The 22,421-nt window shown below is 53.1% G+C and overlaps 1 protein-coding gene across 1 annotated transcript; it reads right to left on the bottom strand.

Annotated features, from left to right (window-relative positions):
- Positions 1 to 400: 400 nt before the first annotated feature.
- Positions 401 to 17,924, bottom strand: CIMIP2C (ciliary microtubule inner protein 2C). The gene is made up of 4 exons (XM_012475349.3): positions 17,825 to 17,924; positions 3,738 to 4,011; positions 2,279 to 2,391; positions 401 to 618 (listed from the first exon to the last, which is right to left on the bottom strand). The coding sequence occupies exons 1-4, from the start codon at positions 17,896 to 17,898 to the stop codon at positions 474 to 476; spliced, it is 606 nt and encodes a 201-aa protein (XP_012330772.2). The 5' UTR covers positions 17,899 to 17,924; the 3' UTR covers positions 401 to 473.
- Between the last annotated feature and the right edge of the window lie 4,497 nt (positions 17,925 to 22,421).

Raw genomic sequence — 22,421 nt, 5'->3', positions numbered from 1 at the left:
ACCTCCCTCACAAGTGATCGTGTGGACCAAACAATGCCAAATCAGGGCTCCGATGAAAATTCCTTTCCTATCACACCCAGAGCAATTGTGCTGGGGCCACGTCCCCTTCATTCTCAGATCGGGGTAATTGGGTGTCCTTGCTGATACCAATGAATCAGGTGGGAGGTCTCTGTACCTGAGTGAACTGCCACTAAGACTTGGGAACCCTACGGTCCTCAATTCTACTTGCCCCACTTCGGGGAGAAGGTAGGTGGACCTGCCAGGTAGCTGGACACTGCTTTTCCTCTGCTTGAGTCCCTGGGGCTGAGCTCTCTGCAGGCCCTTAGCTGCGTGACCTTCAGGGGCATTTTCTACTGTGGCCGAGTGTCCCTGGGATCCAGGGGAGAGGTGAAAAGGATGGTCATGCTAAATATTTTATTCCAAGCAAGCCGGGCTGGTCACGGCCCAGGATCTCAGGCATCAGGCACCTGGTCTCATGCTCTGAACTCGAAGTAGCAGTCTCTCTTTTTCCGCTCTTGGGGAGAGACCCTCTTCCCTGATGGGAAGGTCTGGTAGGTCTTCAGGTTCTCAGGAGCTAGTCTTAAAAGGTGCCACTTCTTCTTCGGGCTCAGAGGAGGCCTAGGGGTGAGGATGGGACTGGTGTTATGCAGTGTGCCAGGGAAGGAGGGTGATACATGCCCACCCAGAGCCCCACGTGCCCACTCTCCAGCTTATGCTGGCCTGCTGGCTACTCGTCAGTTTAACCCTGATAAGTCCCCCTGGACTTAGGGTGGGAATAACCTATATTTATATAATGGCACAGTGGTTAAGATTGAGGCCTTGTGTGTCAGACCGACCTGGGATGGACTCTGGCTCTAACTCCTGCTAGAAGAATGGCCCAGTGGTGGTATCCCCCTCTTAGCTTTGACTTGAGGAAGAAATACAATAACACATGTAAAGCTCTGGACGAGGAGTAAACACACAACAAATATTCTAAGACATGATGACGGTGCTGATTCGGGGGACTCCAGGACGGGAGGGGCTCGCCCCAGGCCAGTCACTGACCCTCTTTCCCCAACCACCTGGTTGGTCCTTTGCATTGGTTGTGAAACTGTCAGCAGCAGAGCAAGTGGCCAAGGAATTTGGAGAAGGAACAGAGTTGGGGTGTCCCACTCTCCCCACAGTGATGGGGATCGGGGGTGGATCCTGGCCAGAGAAGTCTCAAGAGGATACCTCTCTCCAAAAGAGTCCCACCCTATTCCAGGGATGGACTGGCTTAGAGCCATCCCACGTTTGGAGAGAGCCCCCTGAGTCCCAGAGTTGGTGATGGGAGATGCTGCTTCCTTTCCAAGCTCTGCCTCCAATCAGCGAGGCCACGCAGCACAAGTTCCCTAGGCGACCACTGAGCCTCAGGTTCCCTTTTTGTAAAATGATGCCGTCTATCTTGCAGAAAGGAACTTTTAGAGGCAGTGAAGTCTGTTTCTTTAAAAACCATTAAGCTTATGGAAACAGATGCTGCTTTATCAGTATGGATGATGGTGAATCTCAGGACTCTGAGGCAATCAGGCAGTGGTTGGCATGGAGCTAAATCCCAAGCTCTATCCACTGATCTCCCAGGCCAGGCACCAGCCACCATGCTACCCCATCTCCAGGACACCTTGTGTGGACAGTGGTCCCCCTGCCTGCGCTTCAGGAAGGAGACAGCACAGAAACTACAGTATCCAAGTCATCTTTCAGGGCAGAATGGGCCTTCCCTGGAGAAAGGAGCTCTCCTAGATAAAAGCAGTGAGGGGCAGGAGGCAAGGCACTTTTCTATTTTGTTAGATGGACAGAGAGTCCTTAGGAGAACATTTTCCTAATGTAGACAGGGCTGGGAGGGTAGCAGGGTGGGGAGGGATTCCTCAGTGTAGTGCCCTGTCTGGCCACCAGAGAGCAGCAGCTCCTTACTGCTCACTGCATCAGCACCCACGTTTGGACTAGTGTAGCTGCCAGGCTGCCTCTGCAGGGCAGCAGTCCGCAGATTCAGGCCCGCCAAGCTAAACGATTACAGTTTTCTCCCAAACTCCCAATGCATCTGGCTGGGAAAGCACTCCCAGATTCACCTATTCAGGCTACCAGCATCCCCCCTGAGGCTGCCAATGCCCTTGGTCTGTCACCATCACTCTCTGCACTGCATGTTTTAGGGTGAGATCCTCAACTCATTTCTCAGTCTGTGTGCTTTGCATGCCTGGCTGAGAGCAGGTGCCCCCTGGGCTGCGTGCGTTTGTTGACTGCGTGGATGAAGGAGGTGGTCACTCACAGGACTGTGGGGAGGGGGTACCGTTCCGGCTCCCTCACAGGCAGCACAAAGGAGGCGACTCGAGGCACCATGCCCGTCTTGTCTTGATAGTACTTCCGATGCCCCTGGACCATCTATGGTTCAATCGAGGAAGAGGTGACAGGTTGTTAGTGTGCAGGAATGACCCCAGGCACCTGCAGCCCATGCCTTGCTGCACCTGGGCAGGGTTGGGGACTACCTCCCCGAATGCCCCTGGAGGAGTCCCGGCATTGCTGGGGCCCCAGCTAAATTGCCAACCCACTGGGTATCCTCACTGAGCCTCGATTTCTCATCTACCTAATGGGAATGATGACACCCACCTGACCAGCTTTGCTGTGGAGAGTAAACGGAGACAAGGAATCAGCTAAGACCAAGTACAAAAACCCAGACCCACAGGCATCCCCACACCTGCTGTGCACACAGGCTCCTTGTCCGCCTGGCCTGTGTTTGCTCCTTCCTCTCCTTCCCCTCTGTACAGGGCATGTTCTGTGTGGGAGCCCAGAAGAAGGCAGAAGTTTTCACAGACCCTGAGATGGTCACATCTGTCTCAGAGGCTGGTGGCATTGGCCTCCTCCTCCCCAGAGGAAGCTGTCTTATGAATACAAGTTATCTGCCCTGGGGCCAGGACATACCTGTGTCCTTGCAGTCAGGCTAGAGGGGGATGCTTGCGAGAGAAGGTGATGGGGAGAATAAGGTTTTTGGAACACAGGAAAGAATGAACCCTCATCCCCGCCAAGGTCATAAGGGCCAGCTCAGGCTGCTGTGCACCTGTGGTCTGTGGGGAGGCGTCTGAACCACATCCAGGGAGCCTTTATCAGCCCGGACAGCGGGACGAGAACAGAGGTGTGGGCGGGTCCCCTTCCTCGGGCTTGCTCCTTGCAGGGCAGTCTCACCCAGCCTGGGGCTGAGGGTGACTCAGGGCACAGCCCCTGGAGGGGCTGCAGGGCAGGGAGGGGTGAGCGGACTCCAGGACACAGGTGGATAAACACTGTGGGCTGGACCTGGGGTCGGGGGCTCTAGTGGGGCCTTTGCTCGTGTGCGATTCATCAGAGGGGAGGGTGGATCTTAGACCTTTTACTCACCTAGAAAATATATGGCATTCCACAGACCCAAGAGACTCTGGGGGGCAGAAGGTAAGGGCAGGAGCCCCCCTAGAGACCCCTAGCTCCACTGGCAGTGGGAGTGAGCAGGAAGAGGAGGCCCTGAAGCCCCGGGAGATGGGAGGAGATCGGGGAGTGGGGCGGACAAAGTCCTGAGACTCCCCACTCCATTTAGCTAAACCCACCATGCTCCCTGCTGGCTCTGGGGCTCTGAGAAAGGAAATCAAGACACTGTGGCAGGTGCGAGGTCTCCCCCCACCCCCAGCCCCCAGCTACCACTCCCTCCCGTGTCAGGGCAGATGAGCGAGAGGGGAGGCCCCAGTGCAGCTGGCGCAGCTTACCTCATAGAAGTGCATGAGCTCTGTGGAGCGGTGGCTGTCCAGGTTGAAGCGGGTGTAGCTGGGCTTGTGCAGCCAGCGGTCCCGGGTGCTCGTGCGCAACATCAGCAGAAGGTGGGGGTTGGTGGAGAAGAGGGTCGGGAAGTGGCCGCCTTGGCTGAAGGGAGTGTGGCTCTTCTCCATGGCTGTGTTGTGGTGGTCCTGGAAGTATTTGAGGGTGGTGGTGCCATAGGGAGAGCCAAAGGAGAAGGCCACACAGGGGACGTGGCCTTGGTACCTGCAATCGCGGTGGGGGTGGCAGGGCCACAGATCAATGAAGGGCCCCGGGCCTGTTCCCAGAAAGGCCCTTAAAAGTGGAGGGTGCAGTGGCTCACGCCTGTAATCCCAGCACATCGGGAAGCTGAGGTGGGAGGATCACTTGAGCCCAGGAGCTCTGAGACCAGCCTGGGCAACATAGTGAGACTCTGTCTCTCTACAAAAACATAATAATAATTAAGAAAAAAAATGAAGGGCAAGTCAGGGGAGCCCAATGGCCATCTCCAGCCCTGAGAGGCCTCCCAAGGTGCACTGACCTGCTCAGGACTTGGGAAGGCCAACCAAGTTCAAGGGGCTCTGGGCCTCTCCCTCCCCACAGAGGTCTTTGCCTAGATGCTCCTCTCTCCAGACCAGGGGCTTACACAGGGGCCAGAACACCGGGTACCCCTCGGGCAACGCTGCAGGCAAATTGCTGTCCCTCCAGGGGCCCACGTTTGCTCGGGTATTGGCCTGAAGATGCAGAGGCCTCCTCTGGTTCCCACGTTCTGCAGTTATCTCATGAAAGAGTAAGGGGAGTGTGAGAAGCCGGTGGGGGCCCAGCCAGTGAGCGGCCATGGGTGGGAGATGTGGTGTAGCAAGGCCTGGATTCAGAATGCGGCAGCCTGGCTCCCAGCACAGCGGGCTCCCAGCACAGCGGCCTCCCAACGTGCTACTCAGGCAGCCTGGAGACCCTGACCAAGGTTCTGGAGCTCCGAGAACCTACAAGGAAGGAGCTCTTTCACCTTCTGTGACCAAGGAGCTTCTGTGAGAGGGACAGGTGATGGGCAAGGGGAGGCTTTAGTGACACAGGCACTCTGGAGATCTTTGGTTAAATAAGACTCGCTCCAAAAGCTAAACACTTGTGTTGACAAAGAAAGTCAACAACACCCAGAGAGTACGGGCACCCGACTGTCAGCCAATGCGGAAGCTTCCCATACATCATGCCGCTGCGCTCCCCTGCACGCTCACTCTCTGGGGTCTGACTTCCGCCTCATGAGCCCTCGAAATCACTCTTCCCAAGGCCACCTGTGCCCTCGCTGCTGCGGGTCGGTGGGCACGCTCTGTTTTGCTGGGGCTTCCGGCAGTACGGGGCATCACCCGCCTCTCCCTTCCTGAAACACTGTTCTTGGTTTGGACAACACCTTTGCTCCTTTCTGTTGCTTTCACCGACATCTCTGAGCACACCTTCGTGAGCCTTCTCCTTTGCCCACTTCTGGAGATCCTTGATGAACCTCCGGGGTCTGTCTTGGGTGGTGGCGGCCATGCCATGGCCATAGCCACCTCCTGTATGCAGATGGCCCCGGTCCACAGCTCTAGCCTGGACTGCTATGTACAATTGCACACCAGACATTTCTCTCGGATGTCTCCCTGGCTCGATCTCCCACCCCAACCTTCCCTGACAGTCTGGTCTCATCTGTATGAAAAGTACCCGCTAGCTGTCCAAGTAAGAAACGGAGGCATCCACCTCCCACACAGCTAGTCAGTTACCAAGTCCTGTAGCTCCATCTGCACCTCCTGAGCCCAGCCGTGCGCCCTGGTACCTGGACTGTGGTCATAACAACCTCACTGTTGTAACTGCACCCAGACCTCCGCCTCTGCAATCCACTCTCCACCCTTCCAGCAGACTGAACTTTCTGGAGTCAAGCCCTTGGTGTGGCATTGGAATCCACCTGTGATCTGACCCTGTCCTAGCTCTCCAGCCTCATCAGCTACCCTACACCCCAGTCCGGCAGAGCCATCGCAGCCGTCTAGATGTAACTCCATCCCCCACTCTCGCCTCTTCTGGGGTGTTTCCCTGTGCCTTGGGCCTCAGTCTCCTCACCCATAGGATGAGTGCTGCCTGGAATTAGATAGCAAGGCATGGTTTCCTTCTTTTTGTCTTCAGGAAAAAGGCAAGGAAGCACAGCAGAGTGACTGCTGACAGACCTGGCCACTCTAGGGAAGGTTGCACAAAGTGGGTCCTTCCCTGGCTCCTGGTCCCAAAGCCCTCAATAGCTGTGCCTCCCTAGAGTCTCATGGCACCGGGTGTTGGCTGGGCCAGAGCCGCGATGAGGCCATAGAGGGGAGAGGCTCCACCCAGCTGCACAGGCCCCTCTCCAGCCTCATTACTCACAGCCCTGGATGCCACAGAGGCGCCCCCCTTGACACCATGACCCTGGTGATCCTGACTCTTCACCTACCTCAGCCCTCCCTCCTCGGTCCCCTGAGTCCCGCACGGAGGCCAGTTCTCCTCCGGAACTGGGAAGATGGAGGAATTGGTGAGGGCCTTGCTGTCTCTCCTGTGAGGCTGTGTGGTCACCTTGGCTGCTTCAGGAGACAGAGTCCTCCTCCCTGCCTGGGCATTGCTCCTGGGTCTGGAGCTCCTGCTCCGGCTTCACCCAAGGCCTCACTGTCCCATCTGCCTCTCCCTGTCTCTTTCTGCCTCTGCCCTTCTTCCGTCATCTTGAATGTCCCCCCTCTCTTGCCTCCTTCCCCTCTGCCTGTAAGTGGGCATGAGCGGTGGTTCCTAGACTGTAGACTTCCACAGTAAAGTCTGGTGCATGTTTATAGGCGGAGGGGAAGCAGCTAAGAGAGGAGACATCAAAGACGGCAAAGAGGAAGGCCAGATTGCAGGTTCCCTCTCACAGATGGCCCGCTCCCTTACCCTCCTGCTTGAGCTCACTAAGGAATCCGCTGCACCTTCTCCCTGATTTCTCAACCCTCATCCTTTCCTTGACCTCCCTCAGCCTGCCTTCAGACCCACCACTGAAACGTGCACCTCTACATCTAAATTAAGGTCGTATCAGATCATGCTGTTGCCAAATCCAGCGTCCTCGGCTCACACTGTCCCTCTGCAACATTTGCATGGGTGAAGAAACTTGTCTGGAAGAAAACCTAACCTGAGACGTGCAAGCAAGTTCCTGAGAGCACTTTGTGCTGTAGATGAAGCTTAATGAAGATATAGATTCCATAAATTAAGATGTCAAAGGCAAGTGATGGGGAGATGCTGCCTCCTCTACCCTGATGGCTCCTCCCATGTGGAGGGGAGGCTCCTCCTACCCAAAACCACCTCCCAGCCCCACGTGCTCTCGTGCACTGGAGGTGGAGTAACAGCTGGGTGGTGAGTTGACGGGAAACACTGACAGCCCACAGCCCGCCCCTCCCCTCCCTCCTCCTGCTCGCCCCTCTGGGCCTTAGGTTTTAGATGGACAGATTCTGCCCGTGGGAAGGAAGCTGGCCCCAGCGCAGCCCTGCCTGTCCTGTTCTGAGGCTGTGTTCGCCCCATTCTCTAACAGCAGCATTCCTCTTTCATCTTTCTCAAATGGTTCAGAATGTAGGGAATGTAAGATGCTGGTCACCAGGTGCTGCCAATCCCAGCAAAAAGATGAAGTGAAAGAATAAAAGGCAAAGGAAGATAGCCACAGCATTCTGCAGGGAAGAGAGTGTGACCCAAGAATACCACACCAGCCAGGGGATGGCGGAGGACAAAGCCACCCTCTCCCAGCATGAAAGGGCTCTGCAACTAAAGCACTCACGAGCTCTTCTTGAAAGTCATGTTCAGTGACAAAATCCTGCCAACCAAGAGATGATTCAAAAGAAAAAAAAACAACTCGGTGATGTAGAACCTGTGTTAGAGTGAGTGGTGGTGAGCTTCAAATCTATTTAAGTGCAGAACCAAGAATAGCAACTAGGTGAATGCTGGTTACAGAACGGAATGTAAATGTTATACAACCTGTCAAAGTCAAACTAATTTCAGCAACCAAAATTGGGGGGTGGGTGGAGGGGAGATGGGGGTGCGCTTACCAAGAATCTCTTTAAATCAGAGTCAACCTATGGTATCTAAAATTGAAATATGTCATCAGAAAAAAGTACAACATAATGACTCTAGCCCTTTGAGGGTTTTTATCCCCGCTCTCTCTCCTATAAAGGGATCTTTTTATAGTAATATTTCTTGTGATTAATTAACATTTATCTCAAATCTACCTCTTCTTCCGTTTTACTTCAGTTTCTTTCTCTTCGGTTATGTTCTATTAAAATTCAATTTTATGCATTTCATTTAAAAATAGCAAATACGGTATGATTATATTTTAATAAAGCTGCTTTTGTCCGTCTTTCTGTCAGCCAGCCATCCAATCCTCCATCTAGTCTCTTATCTGAATAGACACATAAGGTCTACGGCCATACCACCCTGAACACGCCTGATCTTGTCTGAATATACATGTAAGGAGAAACTCTGAATACAATTCACCAAATGTTCACCCTAGATAATTAGATAATTCAGAGTGCTTGGTGTTGCTTTCTCCTTTGTACACACATCGTTTTTTAAAAACAGAGTCAGATGGCGTCAAACATTAATTTATCGGGAACCCGCTGTGTGCTGGCCCACACTAAGTGCTGGGAACACAAAGACCCACGGTGCTCGCCTGCCTTCCCTGAGCCCAGTCTTCGCTCGGTGTTTACTGAGTCATGGGCTGCATGTGTCAGGGGCCATGCTGAGCTGGCCTGGGTGCGACCAGCTCCAACTCGTGTGACCACGGTCAAGGCTCTAGTGCTGTCAACCACGAGGAGGGAAGGCCATTCCCAGGGTGGGTACCACAGGAGCTCCGTGAGCAGTTTCCACTGCGGGGAGGCTTTGAGGAGAGCCCCTGGGTCTGGCTCCTCCTCCAGGTGATGGTGTTGCCCCAGGGTCCTCTTCTCTTTTCAGGGACCCATTCCTTCTGGGAGATCTCATCTGTGTTAGACTTCCAATGTGTCCTGTATGTCAGTGACAGCCAGATCTGAGTCTTCAGCCTCTACCATTCTCCTAGCAATGGATCCACATGCCTGGCTGCCCACACAGGGCTCCCCCCACCCCGCCAGACTCAGCGCCACTGAAACTCTCTTCCTCCTGTATATCCCTGCTCCCTCCAGCTTCCATTTAGGCCAGAAACTGGGACTCGATGGCCCTAAGTCCTCCCTTCTCCATCACCCTCCACATCTGACCTCTCCCTAAGTCCTGCTTAGGCCCCTCCTTTGCCACTGGCCTGCGGCCCTCCTCTGTCCCACTGCTGTAAGCCTCCCTCATTGCTTGCCTAGACAATCTCCAATCTCTTCCCTGGTCTCCTGGACCAAGTATCACTCCCTCCAGCCTGCTGTCCACACAGCACCAGAGCCATCCTTCCTCTCCCCCATCACTTCCCTGTAGGTGCTCTGGGCCCCAGCAGCATTACTTATAGTCTCCAGGGCCCCACGTGCTCTTCAGGCCTCTGGGCCTTTGCACGGAGTTCCTCTGCTGGGATGCATTTCTCCTCTTGCCCACCTGGGGATCTGCTGCCCACTCCTAAGGAGCCAGTGCCCTCTGCTGCCTCCCCTGACTGCACACACTATACCCAGCACCTGCCTCTCTGGGAGGACTGTCATCCTTAAGTCCACACTCAGACCCGAATGAACTTGTCCTTTCTGCTGATCTGTGTTCTTTATCCCTGGCAGCTGGCACATGACAAGTGCTCAACAAATGTTTACTGGAGGAGGCAGAATTCCAGAAACTCTGGGGGCACCATGCCCTGGAGTCCTGATTTAAGAGGAGCGTGGCTCTGATCAGCAGAGCACACGTTGGCACGAAGCATCCCGCCCACAGGGGCGTTGGGCTCCTCCAAAGAAAGGAGCCATAGAAAAATGATGTGTTCTCGTGATTCTTCTCTTCGCCCCCAAGCTCTCTGCCATACTCCTCTGCTCCCTGCTTCTCCACCTTCTCTGAATGCCAAGATATTTGCATCCTAATAGAATAGAAGCCCTCTCCTCCGCAATCCTCCTAAGTTCTGCCTGGATTCCATTCAGGGCTTGCTGCTCAGGCAGGTGTGTGTGTGCGTGTGTGAGTGCACATTTGCACACATGTGCAGTTTCACATTCTTTAGCACTCAGTGGGCTAAAGATACAAAAATTAGCTGGCGTGGTGGTGGGCAGTTAAGTTCTTCAGTTAAGTTCTATTAACATTCAATTTCATGCATTTCATTTTAAAATAGTAAATATGGTATGATTATATTTTAATAAAGCTGCTTTTGTCTGTCTTTCTATCCATCCATCCATCCACTCCTCCATCTAGACTTTTATCTGAATAGACACATAAGCTCTACAGCCATACCACCCTGAATGCGCCCCATCTCGTCTGAATATACACATAAGGAGAAACTCTTGAGCTTGGCACAGAGCTGGGCAAGCTAGGTCTGTGTCCTTTGTATGCACCTGCTTTTGTATTCCTTTGAGCATACCTTGAGCTCCATGGTGGAGCCTTCTGCAGTCCTGTTTGTGCTGGTCTATGGCAGGCCAAGGTAGGGAGGAACAGAGGGGAATGGCAAGTTTTGTAACAGGGCATCAAGGGGTCCCGATGGCAGCATCTGCTGTGTTGGCTGGTGCCACCACCACACCTCCTCTTCAACCCCTTCATCTGCCCCAGTCCACCACCCCATCCCTCCATCTATCAGTACACCACATAAGCCAGGAGACTGTGCCAGGCCGGGCCCCTGGGCAATGGTCACATGTGAATTCTAAGGCCCACTGTAGGTTACTGTGTGTAAAAGGAGCAGTCCCTTCCCTGCCTCTTAGTAGCACTGCTTGGCCCTAGAGCCAACATTAAAACTAATTACCACGAGCCATCGGGGATCCCATGATCAGCCTTATTAACTAATTAACTAGCGACTATTTGGCACGCCCCCATTCCACAGCGCATCCTCTCTCCTCTCCTCCACAATGCCTCCTACTGAGGACGGTTCTGATCAGATCCCTCCCCAGGACAAAACCCTTCGAGGGCTCCCCATTGCCTGTGACACGAAGCACAAGCGGGTCCAGGGGTCAGCCCCTCCCCGCCAGGGGCTCTGCGGGAAGTCTTCCCAGCCGCATCATCCCCCGTCATATCACAGCTTTCCCAACCCAGTCGAAGAGGCCACTTGCTGCTTTGAAAGAACATCCTTCTGGCACCTCCACACCATTTTTTTTCTCAAGCCACACCCTCCACCCAGAAGGCTCTGCTCTCCTCCCCTCCCCCATTGTGATCTTACCCATCCTTCAAGGTCCATGTCAAATGTCCTCTTTCCCATGGAGCCTCCATGACCCAGCCCATAGACCCTGCCTGTCCGCTCCATGGAACCGTCTTTGCCCTTTGCACCTTTCCTATGTCTCCATTCACATTTTTTTTTTTTGAGACAGAGTCTTGCTCTGTAGCCCAGGCTGGAGTGCAGTGGCGAGATCCTCACTGCAACGTCCACCTCCCGGGTTCAAGCAATTCCCCCTGCCTCAGCCTTCCAAGTAGCTAAGATTATAGGTACCCACCACCACGCCCAGCTAATTTTTATATTTTTAGCACAGATAGGGTTTCGCCATGTTGGCTAGGCTGGTCTCGAACTCCTGACCTCTGCTTCGGCCTCCCAGGGCGCTGGGATTACAGGCATGAGCTTCCGCACCAGCCTCAGTTCACATTCTTGCATATCACAATAATCTGAGCCACTAGAATATTCTTTTTGTATGAATTAGAAGCTCCCTGGGGAGGGAGGGTTTTGCTGTACTCATATTGGCATGCTTGGCGTTCCCCGCACCCAGTGGATGCTCTGTAAATATCTGTTGAGTGAAATTGACAAACGGCAGCACATTTTTAAGGGCTGGTCTTTCTTATGGAGAGAAGGAGGGTCCCTGTTGCACAGCCAAAGTCTTCAGGAGCCCCTGATCCCCTGTTCTTAGGAGGCTCCCCAGTTCTTAAAGGTTGAGAGGCATCAGTTACCTATGAAATGTCCTTGAACAGCTCAGAGGTGAATTTAAGGAAAGGGATAGGGGCTGGCCTTGGGGCAGAGGTCCTGGGAAGGGGCTGGGGAATTACGTGGCTTATGAATCCTCTGGAAGAGAAGACACTGCAGCAGAGAAAGTCAGGTGAGTGGCTGGAGGCCCCCCTAAGTGCATGAGGCCCTCTGAGATCAGGCTGCCTCCTGAGGGGCTAGACAGGGAAGCTCCCTGCAAGGACAGGGCCCAGAGGGAGAAGAATAATTGAGGGGCTGTAGAATTTACTTTCTGCTTCTGTATTTTGGGCTTGAATCAGGGACAATGATCTGCTCCCTCAGCTGGGGATGAGAACTGAACAAGGAAAGTAGCTGTGCCTTCAGTCAGACCTCTCAGCCTGGGGGCGGGGGTGTGCCAAGAAGAATGGCACAGGCGGAAGGCTCCACATGAGAAGGTCCCTCCTTTCAAATGCTTGAAAACAGGACCACACCTGCCCGTTTATCAACAGTGCTCTGCATTGCAAGGAGCCATAGAAATTCTCAGGCAAGCATTCTTGTCCCTGGTTACATCTTAGAATTACCTGGGAGGATTAAACACTCCTGAAGCCCAGGCCCAGCCCAGACAATGCCATCAGAATCTCTAGATGGGGCCTGAGCACAGGTTATTGCTAAAGCTCCCCAGGAGATTCTAATACCAATGAATGGACACACAGGGTCCCCTACATCTTCCTGGGCAGATGGCCTTTGCTTCATACCCCAAGATGCCTGTCTGGAGGGCTGCAGCTCCTGTGCCAGGGCCTGGGTTGAAGTGGAAGGGGCTTCAGAAATGCAAATGCTTTGGAACCCTCCCTTCCCAAGCCTGGCCTGACCTCTCTCCCTGAGGGGTAAGACCACAGGCTCCAGGAAGCTGGCAGGGTGGTTCTCACGCTGCTATAAAGAACGGCCCAAGATTGGGTAATTTATAAAGGAGAGAGGTTGAATTGACTCACAGTTCCGCAGGGCTGGGGAAGCCTCAGAAAACTTACAGTCACGGTGGAAGGAAGCAAACATGTCCTTGTTCACATGGCTGCAGGAGAGAGAAATGGGTGCCCAACAAAGGGGGGGCCCCTTATAAAACCATCCGATCTCGTGAGAACTAACTCTCACGAGAACAGGATGGGGGAACTGCCCCCATGATTCAATTATCTCCACCTGGTCCCTCCTGTGACATGTGGGGATTATGGAAACTACAATTCAAGACGAGATGTGGGTGGGGCCACAGTCAAGCCATATCACAGGGGCAGGCCGCAGCAGGCTACAGGCAGTGCCTTCTGGCTTCAAGGGAATCAACTTCTAAATTTTTGGGAATTTATTAAGTCTGTTATTGAACAAGTCAGTATTAAATATCAAATTATATTAAATTACAATTAAATATGTTATATTAGGCCAGGCATGGTGGCTCCTATAATCCCAGCACTTTGGGAGGCCAAGACAGGCAAATGGCTTGAGCCCAGGAGTTCAAGACCAGCCTGGGCAGCCCTGTCTCTACAAAAAATACAGAAATTAGCGAGGCACGTGCACACCTGTGGTCCCAGCTACTCAGGAGGCTGAAGTGGGAGGATCACTTGAGCCCAGGAGGTCAAGGCTGTAGTGAGCTGTGATTGTGCCACTGCACTCAAACCTGGACGACAGAGTAACACTCTTCCTCAAAGGAAAGAAAAACAGATTATATTAAAATCAAAGGAGATAAATTGTCAAAATTCCTCACTTCCTAATTATTTTACCACATTATTATCGTCTGTGTTTGAGGTTGTCATGTCCACGGTATCTGTGGGGTGGAAATATTATAAAATGGTACACAGCTGTGAATTCTTCCCTCCCCAACTCTGCAATTAGGGACACTATGTTGATAGTTTGAAATCAGTTTTGGTGAGAGTATTTATACCACAGATACGAATGAATGTTACAAACCAAAGCATTTTTCCTCCAGAGAACTGGTTGTTAAACATTTGCCAGCACACCACTGTGTGTATGTTTGCCATACAGGGTTTCTGGGGATGGGGACACAGCCACCTTTGTGGGACCACTCTCCTGACAATGGCAAGTGTAGAATGCACTGATTTTAGGACCAGAAGCCCCTGAGGTCTCCGAGGTCCAGCTCAGGGACAGATGTGGGCACAGCTGCCACCCTAGGCAAACAGAGAGAGGGACTGGGAGGCAAATCCTCCTGCCTCACTCTCGGTGAAAGCCGCTGGGCAGGAGCTGTGGGGATGGGGCACAGTGGCAGCCTGGGCATGAATGAAAGCACAGTGCAGGCCAAGCGTCTGCACTGAGAGCCAGGTGAGGCATGGCAAGAAACAGAGAATGAGGAGTGGATGCCACCCAGATCTGACCTGCAATCAGGAAACTCAGATTCTCACTGTGGCCAATCTCATCCCTTCAAATCCCTTCAAACCCCAGGGACTCTGACCTAAGAGCTCCTGCCCACTGCAGGGATGGCACCCGGGCCAGGCGCAGGCAGGCACTGCCTGTGGCAAGTGTCTAGGAGCTGTGTCCCCGGGAGCAGCAAGGGACCAAACGCAGTGCCCTGGCCAGCAAGGCTGAAGATCAGCTTTGTTATGGTCTCATGTTCCCCCGGGGTGCCTAGAATCAGGTCTTGAACACAGTAGGAATCCAACTAATGAGAACAGCTAACAATGATCAAGTGCCAGGCTTCAGGTATGTGAACTAACTGAAACCTCTTTAACCTACACACCATTATCATCCCCACTGAACAGATAAGGTAGGTGAGGCATAGGGGATAAATAACCTGCTCAGGGTAAGGAAGTGATGGAGCCAGGATTCCTACCAGGCAGGCTGGCTCCAGAGTCCATCTCTTACTGTTGACCCCATTCCCTCCCTGCTAAATGAGGGATGCAGTGTGAAACGCCACATGAGGGTTGGGGAGATTTTGGGGTGAGCTGGGGTGTTGAAGTCACAAAGATGAGACTCGGTAACTTGCTGAATGACTTTGGGCAAGCTGCTCCTTCCTCATCTGGGTTGTTGTGAGGATTTTAAAAAAGAAGAAGAAAGGCTGGGCACGGTGGCTTACGCCGGTAATCCCAGCACGTTGGGAGGCTGAGATGGGTGGATTACCTGAGGTCAGGAGTTTGAGATCAGCCTGGCCATCTTGGCAAAACCCTGTCTATACTAAAAATACAAAAATTAGGTGGGCATGATGGCAAGTGCCTGTAATCTCAGCTACTCAGGAGGCTGAGGCAGGGAGAATTGCTTGAACCCAGGAAGCAGAGGTTGCAGTGAGCCAAGATCGCACCACTGCACTCCAGCCTGGGCAACAGAGCAAGATTCCATCTCAAAAAGAAGAAGGAGAAGGAGGAGGAGGAGGAGGAGAAGGAGAAGGAGGAGAAGGAGAAGAGAAGGAGAAGGAGAAGGAGAAGGAGGGGAAGGGGAAGGGGAAGGGGAAGGGGAAGAAGGAGAAGAAGTGGAGGAAGGACAACAAGAAGAAACTGTTGTAAAGCACCCAGCACAGTGCCTGCACATAGTTGGAACTCAGACTTAGGAGATCACGGCGTTACTGCCAGGCATTAGGGACTTGGCTCCAGCCCAGCACTTCCATCACCAGGGTGGGTCTCAGGCAGGTGCCCCTAGACCTCAGTGACCACATCTGAAACAGGAGGGGACAGGGCTGCATGATCGCTGAGGTCCACACCAGCATGAATATTCTCTGCCTGTATGAATAAAGCAGGTAAGGGGCGTATTTGAGTGTCAGAAGAGACTGGCTGTGCTTTAAAATCCTGTGATTCATGTTTGAACAGACACACAAAAATAATAATTATCCAAGTGTGGTCAGGGATCTTGGGTTCTTTCATTAAGTTAACAGAATTGCCAATCAGGTAACATTTGGAGACAAAACGACTCAATTCATTCCTCGCTGATGGGAATCTTTAAGGAGAACACATCCCTCCCAGAAAGATCCAGATGAGAAAGCAGCAGATACGGGCTCAGCTGCTCAGAATAGCCCAGTGTAGGCTTGAGGCCTCATTCAGGACTCTCTTATCACCATTTCTAAATCAATCACAGGATGGGCGCTCAAGGGAACTGCAGAGAAGTGGCAGGAACAGGAAAGCACCCAGGGGACTGCTTCTGAAACCTGCAGCTCCCACCCCTTCCAGACAGAGTTGGGGAACAGCAAGGCAGGGTTTGCAGGAGCACCAGGCCTTGCCCCTCAGATGGGAAATGTCCAGGAGTCAGACTACGGCAAAGTTTCCAACTGGAGACTGTGGGAGGCTTAAGAAAAAAAATCAAAGTATAAAATCAAACCTCACGATAAACACCCAGAATGTGATGTCAACACCACCATCCAAGGCTGCAAAAATGGATTTGAACTAAACCTTACGTGTTTACACCACACGAGGGCAGCCCCCACCTGTTTGTCTTTGTCTTCTCAGCCTCCTAACATAACACCTGGCATGTCCCTGACCCAAATGAATGCCTTAAATAGAGGAAAACAGGCAAATACTAAGTCACCTGGCTTGACTTCAGGAAACGACCATGACCTGGTAAATCAGCTTTGCCTGATGGGAACCCAAGTGACTTTGAGCCCTCTCCAAGGCCCAGAGAAAAGTGGCATCCACAAATAGGTTTCATTAAAACTACAGCACCGGCCAGGCGCGACGGCTCACACCTGTAATCCCAGCACTTTGGGAGGCCAAGGCAGGTGGATGGCCTGAGATCAGAAGTTTGAGACCATCCTGACCAACGTGGTGAAACCCTATCTCTACTAAACATATAAAGGTTAGCCGGGTGTGGTGGCACATGCCTTAATCCCAGCTAGTCAGAAGACTGAGGCAGGGGTTGTTGCAGTGAGCCAAGATCATGCCATTGCACTCCAGCCTGGGTGATGAGAGTGAGACTTTGTCTCAAAAACAAACAATCAAACAAACCAATACCTGCAGCACCAGCCCCTAGTTGCTACTTTCTCATGCAGTGTCCAGAAAAGATTTGAACATCACAGCACTTCAGTGTCTAGCTTATTCTGCTTCAACACGATTCCAGCTGCATATCATATACACTTTTCTTCATGCTGCGATCTGCTCAATTTTCAGGAAACAGCGTCCGGGCATTTTCACCCATTTGGAGACCCTGCCTACAGAACCCTCAAGAGACTCATTTCATTCATTCCTTCAGTCTTTTTTAGACAAGGGTTCTTAGGATCATTCATTCATTCTACACAGATTTGCTGATACTGTGCAGGTTGCATCTCAGAATCCAGTCCTGCTCTCAGCACGGGTGCTGACTGGTAGGAGGGATAAAGACAGCCTTACACCCTGGATGAGGAGGTCCGGGGTGGAAGCATCAGACACTGTAGGAGAAAGAGCCAAAGAACAGGGGCGAACAGCCAGGCTTGCATGTTTGATGTTTGGAGTATGCAAATATCCAGAGAAAAGAAAGGTAGGTGTAACCTATCATCTCGAAGTGCTAAAAAGCAAGTCAGTGCTCAGGGCAAGTGGCAAGGAAGCTTTCCAAGAAAAACTTCTGGGAGGATAAAGTGAGATCGGTGAAGGGGCTGATCGCAAAGTCGGGTGGGTACTGCACACATTACCCAGTAACTACAGCTCTTCCGGCCTTGCCAGGCTCTTCGAGAGGGCACCCACCCGGTATCCTTCCCGCCTTCCACCAACAAAGACTCACCTTGCCCCAGTGCTGGGTGCCGGCCGTGTGCGCCGGGCGGCGGGGCCTGCTTTTCCTTGCATTCTAAGCGCCGCAGGCTACTCGCCTGGGGCGTCTCCAAGCACCAAACTCCACGTAGCTCCATCTCCTCCCTCTTCCCCGGCATGTCCACGCAAGATCCCTTGTCCCCTGCTGGCTGTGCCCAATCACCAGGGAGCGCCTTCCTACGAAGGGGAATCTGGGGAGGCCCCGCCGGTGCCCGCCCAATTCCTGCTCTGGGACCGCAAACCCTCAGGAAGCCCGCTCACCCAGTAGCGTGGAAAATTGGCGCCTCGGAGTTCCTTCAACCCCAAAGTCCGGGGACAGGGGGCTGAGTTTCGACCACAGAGGAGGGCGCTCGCGGAAGGGGGCGGGGAGAGGTCTTACCCGGGCATGAGGCCAGGGGGCACATAGGCGGCATTGAACTCGGTCAGTAGGGTGCCCGCGCTGCGGGAGGCCATGGTGGGTGCGCGAGTGCAGCGAGCCTGGCGCTCGGCTCCGCCCCGCGGTAAACAGCGGCGGGTCACCCGGCAACGGCCACGGCGCGCCTGGCAACCCCAGCTGGCCCCGCGGTCCTCGCGTTCCCGGACACTGCGCCCTCCTGGCGGTCCCCGCCCGCAGCAGCCCCACGGGGCGCACCCCAAAGGCGCCTCCTGTCTCCACGAACTCTGCGGGGTGACCTCCGCCCCTTGTCCTGGCGCACCGCAGCTCTCTGCCTGGCTGCGTGCGGGATGTGGAGAGGCTCAGATGGGTGAAGGAGGCAGAAACTCGCTGGAGAGGCCTGGCGGGATCCCTCTTGCCGTGACCCAGCTTGAAACACGACGCTACTGCAAAGGACAGGCCAGGTCCTGACTTAGGAGGCCATGCACAAAGCAGCTGCTCCACCACGGCTCAGGCTCAGAAACCCGAGCGGCCGAAGAGGCCCCAGGATCTCTCTCTCTCCCCAAGGATTTCCCCTGCACCCCAGGTCCGTGGGGGCTCCAGGAAAGAGCTCTCCAGTGGGCAGCGCTGAGCGTGGTTGCCTAGGATGCTGTGTATAATTGTGTGCTTATGTGTGTGTATATGTGTGTTTGTGTATGTATATGTGTGTTTGTGTATGTGTTTGTGTATGTGTGTGTGTATATATGTGTATGCATGTGTGTACGTGTATGTATGTGTATGTGTGTATGCATGTATGTGTGTATGTGCATATGTATGTGTGTGTGCATGTGTATGTGTGTATGAATCTGTGTGTATATATGTGTGTTCATGTATGTGTGTGCATGTATGTGTATATGTGTATACATGTGTGTGTATGTGGGGGGTGTATGTATCTGTGTGTATGTGTGTATATATGTGTTCATGTATGTGTGTGTATGTGTATGTGTGTATTGTGTTCAGTTTACTCCTGAATCTCTAGCTGGTAGCTTCCTTCTCCCCTCATTGTGCCCTTCAAACTACTCCACAAGAGTTTTATTGGTAAGGGGCACAAAGAAAATCATAGAACGTCTGGGTGTGTGATTTACATTTGTCCCCAGTGCCACTGTTCATTTTTGGGGTGGCATCGCAGGTGACATTTGCCCCGGAGAGCAGGCCTGCTGAAGGCCCACCCCGTGTCTTCCTGCCTCCCTCCTTCCTGTGGCTGTTCCAGCCTCCACATCCAGGTTTCTCTGGGGACCCTCACACCAGCCTTGGTGTATAGGGCAGGGCCAGGGCCTTCGGGTTTTCCCTAAGGGGTGAAGGTATGGAGACAGCTTCCATGGTCCAGGCTCTTGGTGACTCGGTGGAGGCTCCACCACCTCAGCTCCCTCTGTAGCAATCCTGGTGTCATGAAGAAGACCGGCAGGTCCGCCTTCTTCTCCAGGTCTCGCTTCTTCCCCCCAGATGTCAGATGGAGAGCTGAGAGTCAGGGGGTGAATGAGAAATCAGGGAAGCCTGGAGGCGGCATGGGAGAAAGCCTGGGGCCCAAAGCCCCCAGCAAGCCGGTTCTCTTAGGCCCTCTCTCCCCTCCCTGGGCCGGCCAGACCACACCCCTGCTGAGCTCCAAAGCTCTGAGCCCTCTTTGAATGAAGGCAAGGGTCTCTAACGCCAGGGCAGATGGCCTGGGGCTGCTGCGGGAGCCTCAACAGGCGATCCTGGGCCCCAGGGGAAGCAGCAGGCTGGGGGGAGGGAGAGAGCTGAGAGTCGGGGGGTGGCTGAGAAGGCAGGAAAGACTGGAGGCTGCTTGGGAGAAGGCCTGGGGCCCAAAGCCCCCATAAGCCGGCTCTCCCAGGCCCTCCCTCCCCTCCAGAAACCGGCCAGAACCAGCCCGTGTCTAGTTCCAGAGCTTCAAGCATGCTCAGGTGGAAGCAAAAGCCCCAGGCACTGGCCCTTGGTCCTGAGGCTGCTGCAGTGGGTCTCTACGGGGCAGGGTGGCCCCGGGCCCCAAGGGAAGTGGCAGGCCTGTGGGAGAGAGAGAACTGAGAGTCCGGGGGGTGGGCGAGAAGGCAGGGAGGCCTGGAGCCAGCTTGGGAGAAAGCCTGCAGCCCAAAGCCCCCAGCAAGCTGCTCTCCCAGACCTTCTCTCCCCTCCAGGTGTCAGCCAGACTCTGCCCCTGCCTAGTTCCAGAGCTCCCGGCTGGCTCTGGGTGGAAGCGAAAGCCCCAGGCACCCCAGTTTGGTTCTGTAAATGGCAGTGGATGAAGACCACAGATGCTGATGGGTTCACAGGATGTGGCTGCCACCAGGATTCTCCAAAGACTTTCCCTGGCAAATGCCAGTGAAACAGAGGTGAGCCACAGGCGTCCCAGAGGCTCAAGAAGCAGAAGCACTGAGGCCTGGTGGGAAAGGAGCTCTAGGCAAAGGAAACAAACTCAGTGGAAGGAAAACATCCTCCAGAATGCAGTCATGTCTGTATTTTTCTAAATTCTCCCTGGGGAACGTGTTCTACAATAAGGAAAACATTAGTCAAAGACCCCCAGCCCTGGTGGGGTTGACCACCCACTCCCTCCCTCCCCCATCAGGGCTGCCCAGCCAGTCCTGCTCGTAAACCTACCACCTGCCTGTGTTCCAGTCCATCTGTCTCTTCTGCTTGGGATCTGGTGCCATCCGTATCCTATTCATCCCTGAATCTCAGCACCTGGCTCTGGAAGGAATTCGGTAAACGTTCATTACATAATTTATATACTGAGTTACCAAATTGAGTAATAGAAGAAAGGAAATTAAAAAGTGGAATATGGCTGGGCACAGTGGCTCACACCTGTAATCCCAACACTTTGGGAGGCTGAGGCAGGTGGACCACTTGAGGTCAGGAGTTCGAGACCAGCCTGGCCAAAATGGTGAAACCCTGTCTCTACTAAAAAAACAAAAGTTAGCTGGGCATGGTAGCACGTGCCTGTAGTCTCACCTATTTGGGAGGCTGAGGCAGGAGAATCACTTGAACCTAGGAGGAAGAGGTTGCAATGAGCCCAGAGGACTCCACTGTACTCCAGCCTGGGTAACAGAGTAAGACTCTGTCTCAAAAAAATAAAATAAAATAAAAGTGGGATCTATCTTAGATTTCAGAAGGGTCAGCTGACTCCACTGAAACCTGCTAAGTGGAAACGCTACCATTTTATGGATGTGGAAACAGATTCAGCAGAGATCAGTACCTTCGCTAGGGCAGGTTCATGGGCTTTTTTCTAAAGATGCAAAGGTCTATTAGAGGCCTCATGAAATTCACCACCTTCAGAGGAGGACCTCCAGAGAACCAAGGGAGGAGTTTTTTGTTTTGTTTTTTTTTTAACCTTGTAGTCACCAAGCCTTAAAAACACAGATCCCCTGATGACCTCATGGATAGAAAATGCTAGTTTTTTTTTTAAAAAAAAGAGACATTAAACTAATCTAGCTTTTGAAATTAGAATTTGCATTCACTTGTATTTAATAAACAGAATACTCTAAAACATTTTTAAATTCAATATGATTAGATAAATGTGAGAAAGGTAAGCAAGAACTGGGTAAGAAAAAGGGCAAAGAAACTAAAAAACATAAGTAGGAAAAGAAAAAGTAGGGCACGGTAGCAAGGAAATATCTAGAAGGAGGAAAGAAAGCTCTTGGGACATCCCGTAGGTTATTTGGAATGTAGAATTCAAAGGCAGTAACCTCTTGTTACTGTGCTGTGAAAAGTTAGTATTTCTCTTTTTAACCTGTAGATTCTGTTTCAGGTAGATCCCTGAGCTCACTCTTTTATCCTGTCAACAGTAATTGGGCATTCTACCGTGCACAGGATACCGTGTGGGGCTCTGGGGTGCAGGGATGCTGTGCTCCAGAGTCTCCCTGGGGTCAGGAGGGGAAGAGGCAAGGGGAGCAGTCCCAGGACTCTGTAAGATGAGCGGGGCGGGAGCAGCACAGAGGAGGACCCAACCCAGGTGGGGTGCGGGTGCAGAGGCACCTCCAGGAGCAGGCACTTGGGCTGAGTCCAGGATAGGGTGGGGGGCATTTCACCAAGAGTAAATGGCAAGAACAAGGGTGCAGATGACCCTGCACAGCCTCCAGCATCAGGGATGCCGGCCCCCAGGGTCCCTTTCTTTGGTGTATGCTGCTGGAAGACACGAGGGGTAACTCTCCTTTGATCCTTAGAAATTTCACTATAGACATCCCTTCTCCTGCCCCTAGCAGGATTAGAGCAGAAAGCCATTCAATTCTGCTCCTCTGGCAAGAAAGCAAACATCATCAGCCTGGCTTACCTTGGCTAGCCTGCCTGACCCCCAGCCTTGGGCTGGGGCTAGGTTAGTGCCCTGGATCCTTAAACATGACTCCTGATAGCACATAAGCACAAGCTTCTGCTGCCTCCACAACCAGGCATCTCCATCACTCGTGGCCTGGTCCTGAGCTTCCCCTCAGGCAGCAGCCCCAGCATCTCTGCTTCCTGAGATTCAGAAACAATGATCCTGGGGCAGAGCTCGGGGCCCAGCCTCTTGGGGGCACAGTCTCCATCAGGGAAGAGGTGGGGGCAGGTGAGCAAATACATCCCCTTCTTCTTGTCGAGT

The sequence above is a fragment of the Aotus nancymaae genome, unplaced genomic scaffold (genome assembly GCF_030222135.1).
Source record: "Aotus nancymaae isolate 86718 unplaced genomic scaffold, 86718_ANA_hifiasm-v0.15.2.pri h1tg000057l, whole genome shotgun sequence".
In the NCBI taxonomy this organism is placed as follows: Eukaryota; Metazoa; Chordata; class Mammalia; order Primates; family Aotidae; genus Aotus; species Aotus nancymaae.
This window is presented reverse-complemented; position numbering and strand designations above follow the sequence as displayed.

Excerpts from the sequence above, each read along its gene's own strand:
- CIMIP2C (XM_012475349.3), bottom strand. The coding sequence starts at position 17,898 with ATGGCCTCCCGCAGCGCGGGCACCCTACTGACCGAGTTCAATGCCGCC. Across the intron at positions 2,392-3,737 it reads AGCTCATGCACTTCTATGAG|ATGGTCCAGGGGCATCGGAA; the intron begins GTAAGCTGCGCC and ends ATTGAACCATAG. Across the intron at positions 619-2,278 it reads TACCCCCTCCCCACAGTCCT|GCCTCCTCTGAGCCCGAAGA; the intron begins GTGAGTGACCAC and ends CCTCACCCCTAG.